The 6,139-nt window shown below is 36.8% G+C and overlaps 1 protein-coding gene across 1 annotated transcript; it reads left to right on the top strand.

Moving 5' to 3' along the window:
- The first annotated feature begins 2,825 nt into the window (after window positions 1-2,825).
- On the top strand, window positions 2,826-5,690 carry LOC134272576 (uncharacterized). The gene has a single exon (XM_062754799.1). The coding sequence runs from the start codon at window positions 2,826-2,828 to the stop codon at window positions 5,688-5,690; it is 2,865 nt and encodes a 954-aa protein (XP_062610783.1).
- The last annotated feature ends 449 nt before the right edge of the window (window positions 5,691-6,139 follow it).

Raw genomic sequence — 6,139 nt, 5'->3', positions numbered from 1 at the left:
GCATATTGCATCTAATTGTCAGATACAGGCGTTAGTAAGTAAATTTACCCATATTTTGATCATATTTTTATAAAATTAGTAACTTGCATGTAAACATAATTAACTAACACGTTGACATAAATATGTTGCATGTCTACATAATCATGTTGCATGTTAACATAATTTATCTTGCATGTAGGGGGCAGAAATATGGCACCACATTTCATTATAACGTCAAACATTTAGATTTTGACTTGTTCACGTGTTCTTGGACCCACACTACATTTCTTTTTAAGGCGCAACGCACTTCCAAAAGCTTGCATCAATCTTTAAGTAATTACAGACCCTGAGACGTGCTACTACCCCCAAAAAGCGTGTAACTTTCGTGCGCTTTCCGTTTCGTGTAAACCGTGCAGCGTTTCGTGCAAACCGTGTAGCGTTTCGTGTAAACCGTGCAGCGTTTCGTGTAAGCTCCAAAGCGTTTCGTGCAAACCGTGTAGCGAGCGTGCGAGAAGCGTGTGAGAAACGTGCGACTTTCGTGTAAGAATCGTGTGAGAAACGTGTGATTTTCGTGCGAGAATCGTGTAAAATTCATTCGGAAGTCATTTCATTTTAAATCTGGCTATCGATGGGTCAGGATGTTAAATTGAATTGATATTTTATTTTGAATTAGGTATTATTGTGATATTTTTGGATTAAAAACAAAAAAAAATGGAACAACAAAACGAAATTACACGGTAATTTATAATATATTTGTTTGATTTCTTTTTCTTCTAAAAATGTGTTCACATTAATCAACTTTGTACAACAATTTGAAGGGCATTGGATTCAATATACTATCAAAGCGATCATGGCTTCTTAAATATTTTTTTTTCTCAAAGAAAGAAAGAAATACCGGTATAATTTTTTTTTAATTTTAAAGCAAAAATATATCGGGACTCCGCTCTTGTCTTTCCACTTAAAGTACGTGAAAGAAAGTTTTGAAACGATGTGTCATTTAATACCTTTTAATACATAAATTTTGTTGCTCATTATTGCCAAATAAATGGATTATAATTTTAATTCACATGTCATGACGACCACATATTTAGAAACGGGGGAAGGGAGGGGGCTGTTAAATTAAATTACTAGTACAGTCTTTCATTTTTTTGTTGTAACTTTCAATCTAATGAGTAATGTTAGTTTGAATAATTTTTTTATTCTATTCTTAGTTAAATCCTTTGTTAAATGCGTGCATAGATACACCCCTTAAAAGTATAATGGAATCTTCTTTCCGTCTTTTATTCAACTGTGATCAACACCGATCACGGACTCCGAGTGCATAAAGCTAAAAACCTGTTCTGCTATATATATACTTGTTGAATTGACGGCTTAATGACACCTGAAAATTACGACTGGGTTATTTATATATATATTTTAAAATAAAATGGTTCTGTAATATAAATATTTATGGGTACAACTTATATATCAGCGGATTTAATCTTTTATTTGTAAATCCGAATTTCTTGCCGTAAACGGTAAAATAAAGAGAACTGATTTTGTAGTCCTTTCATGAATATCATGTAAGAAAAGTTTAGGAGTAAATCTTGAATAATTGTATATTATTTGCTTTATAAATCACGTACTTTTTTATCTAAGATATTTCATTTTTCTAGTACAGAATATACCTGAATGCATGTAAAGATCGATCTTCATTGTATGTACATTGTATGTACAATGTATAGTCAAATGCCGCGACAATTAATTAATGTACACATATTTACATACACTTGTACGTTTAGTCGGGTTTTGAAATGAAGGATTTTACAGTATGATGGGTATACTGGTGTTATTTGATAAGCTTCATGTAAAAAGAGAAATTAGACATTAGACAATATCCCCCCTACCGGTTTTCTTCCTATAGATAATGCTTGCGTGAGATAAAAAAGATTCTTTAAAAAATGTATCAATAATCATTAGTAGAGTATATAGGCAAATCTAATTATTAAATCAAAATCAAGCAAAATAATTCGCCTACGGAAATCAAACACAATATAATAAATATTATTTAAAATCAATTAGTTCATATTTCTGCAGTAATAAATCGAATTGTATTTCATCAAACAGTCATTCATGATATAGCATTACGTTTTTAAACATTTGAAAAAATAAATAAATACGAAACGACAATTATTTATCAATTAATTACAACTGGCAGAATATTAAATATTTCTATCGGTTTATACATGTATGATATTAATGCACTAATATTTAATTTAAGCATCTGCTGAATGTGGCTTTGTGAAAGATTTCCATTTAATTAATGATAAAACCGTAATAATGTCCAAGATATTCCGAGTAGAAAACCCAAACCAAGGCCAAAACGTGCGAGAATCTTGTACAAAGCGTGTGAGAAACGTGTACAAAGCGTTTCGTGCAGCCTTTCGTGTAAACCGTGCAGGCTTTCGTGCAAAGCGTTTCGTGTAAACCGTGTAGCGTTTCGTGCAAACCGTGTAGCGTTTCGTGTAAACCGTGCAGCGTTTCGTGCAAACCGTGTAGCGTTCGTGTACCGTTCGTGCAGCGAGCGTGTGGGGTAGTAGCACGTCTCAGGGTCTGTATAATTTATTTAATTTTAAAAATTCAAAACAATGCACAAAAATTTACGCGCGTCATCTAAATATACATTTTATATACATAAACTACACAGCCCAGTCCGGCGAACTTTTTGGACAACCCTCGTACTAGTAGACTCAGTATCTCAATTTAACCGTTAACAAGAAGATTTTATTATTTTTTCAGATATCATCTCAGGAACAAGGACTGTCAACGAAAGAAAGGCAACACTAGAAGAAAAAAATGCGGCAAGGATGATTCGTCGCTGGAGAAAGAATCATCCTTTGTCTGTTGCCAATTGCCTGAACCCATTGACAGGAGCTCAAGAAAAACGTGTTTTGGTTGATGGTAAAATGGTTTTAAGGTTAAGTGAAATTAGTTCCGCGATAAAACAGGCATTCGAGGAAAGTAAGGGCGCTGGTTCACGAAAAATTCGACATCGCTTAAAATCTGTATTCAGCGGCGTAACACATCGGAAGGTTCAAACCTCTCTTAAATCTCTTCCCGAAAAGCAGTCCGTCAATCCAATTTTCGATAATGTTGCTCCTCTTAAACCGATTCGTGCAACTTCGATACAAGAACGCCACCAAATTGACTTAGTTGATATGTCGCGACACACGGAATTTTATAACGGTGTAGAGTACAAGTATATTTTGTCGGTTCTAGACGTTTTCAGTCGTTACGTATGGCTTCGCCCGCTCAACTCGAAAGAAAGCACGGAAATCGCAGACGCGCTGGAGTCCATTTATGAAAGCGAAGGACCGCCGAAAATCATACAATGTGATAATGGTCGCGAATTCCATGGTTCGGTAACCCGGTTGACCGAGGTATTGGGTTGTCAAATTATCAAAAGCCGACCGTATTACCCGCAAAGTCAAGGTAAAATTGAATCGTCTCATAAATCCTGGAAATCAAAGCTTAAGTACGACCTACTAAAAACAAGCGATTCGAACTGGGTTCGAGATTTATCAAAAAACGCGATGTTGCGCAATGAGGAGTATCACTCCTCTTTAAAGGCTTCTCCATTTTACGTATATCACGGACGGGAATCTAATCGTGTGCGTAAGTCTACTCGTCTTGGACCAACCGTTTCAAATAATGTTTCGAAAGAGTTGAAAAAGCAGTCCGCCATTCGCAAGGCAGCCCTACTGGCATCGAAAAAACGCGAAAAAACCATGATAAAGCACCATTTCAAAAAACATCAAGTTAGTGTCTATAGTGTGGGCGACGAAGTGTTCGTAAAATCCCAAACTCGGAAAAATTACAATAAAGCTAGGCCGCGGTTCGAAAGGGGAAAAATAATCGGCACAAAACACAATGCGTTCTCTTACAAAATCAGGTTTTCCAGTGGGGTGTCGCGTTGGATAAATGTACAAAACATAGCAGCAATTTCACGTTCCGAAGAACTGTTAAAAAGACAAAAACGTCATCGATTAAGGCTTGATCCGTTGTGCGAGTGTAACAATGAGAAATGCTCCCGAAAATCGGATCCAAACTGTGTACACAAATTAAATAAATTTTGTTGCCGCGAAAGCAAAGTTCCCTGTTCACTGCCTTCCCATAATTTCCCGCATATATCGGATTTCTATCTTTCTGATAATTTAGTAAACCAACTTAAAGGACCGAGCCTCTCGAGAACCGATACAGCCCATGACGATTTGGTTCGAAATGCGCTTGAACGAAATTTAATTCCCGTTGGGGATATTCCTAAAGACGGTAGCTGTCTCTTTCATTCAGTTGCACAATCGCTCTCTAATTATTTACAAATCGACCTTAATCAGCAAGATATTAGAGATATCGTGGTAAACTGGCTCTCCGAGAACCCTGAAACACCGGCAGGCGACCGCTTTTCACACTTTGTACCTAATTTAGACTGGGATACCTATTTAGAGGGCATACTGGGTACCGAATGGGGCGACCACATCTGCATCACGGCCATCGCGAACGCATTTAATATAGCAGTAGGTATTGTGTCGAGCTCCCAGTCAGACTTAAGGTACATTTTGCCTTTTGATCGTCAAAATAGGGAAAATCTTTTACATATTTATTTAGGCCATGAGTTCGAGTTTCATTTTATAAGGTTAGAACCGATACCGGGCACGCAGGCGGATATTTGTATTAATGAAGTTAATTTTCATAATGTTAATACAGTGTGTATTCCAAACAGGGATCTCAACTCAAACCAAAACAACACAGATAATAACAATGTTCACAGTAATGATTTTTCTCACTATTCGTTACAGGAAGTTCAACTTGAACCTCAACTAACAGATTATTCTAGTGATTCGATTCTCCACCTACACCTATCCACCAACGACAGTTCGTTATCTCCTCCGGTCAGCCATGTAAACATAGGGCCTTCAGCTTCTTTTCCTGACAACGAATTATTTCAGACTGCAAATGACCACATCGATTCTCCTGTTCCGCCAGCATTGGAAACGCCGACTTTGCAACGCTTTTCCCCAACAGCAATCTCCGACACAAACAATCTGAGCTCCACAGAGAAAGACAGGTTATTTCCCCCAAGTCTTAACTCATCATTTTATTTATCTCCACCTTCTTTATCTCCAATTACAGATAGGATAAACGATTCAAATTTAGACAAACAGCCACCAGTATTATCACCTGTCCGATTAAGGTCTAACGTGCGACCCCCTAAAAAGTTTACACCAAGTGATTATGTCAGGGCTCGTAAGCAAATTTTTCCGGAAACAGAAAATGTAAACCAAAAGCAATTCACTGATTTACCTTACTTCATTCAGCGTCATATTTTATCCTATGTAATATACAAAAATTTTAACATGTTTTTGACTTTAATAAGTGTTTCAACACACTTCAAGCATTTGCTAGGCACCCTTCATAAATTGTGTCCTAAAGTATACTTAAATGAAAATGTCATGTTTTTATTGGAAGGTAGGTCAGTATTCGCAGAGGGCGTAAGGCACAACTGGTCTGTTCGTCAGTTGGGCCGTGTGTCGGGTTCGGGTAGTGGAGTAATGATGGAATTACGGAATACATTGCGACCAATTTCTTCCCGGTGGATTAATGGTTACATCGAGATACTGGCAACAGCAATCGCCGGATGGTATTATATTGTCGATTTTAAATTTAAAAAGTAACGGATAAAACCTGAAAAATATCCTTGTATATACGCGTTCAATATCGTGCTTATTAATTTATTAATTTTCAAACACTGTCAGTATATGGTGGTATGGCCTTTTTTCTCTGATCAGGCTTCCAGTTGGAGCCACCATTCGCGCCAAACACATCATTAGGGAAAATGTGGTACGACCTGTCTCCTTATGAGCTGGTTTCCAGTTGGAGCCACATTCGCGCAAATCTAGGTTAACATGTAACAGAAAAAATATCTATTTATTTATTTATTTATTTAAATAGAGTATAATATATTTATTTATTAAAAAAAAAAAAAAAAAAAGACTCTTAACAGGAGATGCCTCCACGTGGCAAGAGTTGGGCAACAGTTTTACTGGCAGAACTCTCCTAGAATATACTATAAGTCTGCCGACAACCCTTATTTCAATATTTCTCTACTAACAATAGTCACGTG

This window comes from Saccostrea cucullata, unplaced genomic scaffold, assembly GCF_032062105.1.
Source record: "Saccostrea cucullata isolate Sc308-1 unplaced genomic scaffold, CSIRO_AGI_Scuc_v1 ctg8384, whole genome shotgun sequence".
NCBI classification, from domain to species: domain Eukaryota; kingdom Metazoa; phylum Mollusca; class Bivalvia; order Ostreida; family Ostreidae; genus Saccostrea; species Saccostrea cuccullata.
This window is presented reverse-complemented; position numbering and strand designations above follow the sequence as displayed.

Excerpts from the sequence above, each read along its gene's own strand:
- LOC134272576 (XM_062754799.1), top strand. The coding sequence starts at position 2,826 with ATGATTCGTCGCTGGAGAAAGAATCATCCTTTGTCTGTTGCCAATTGC.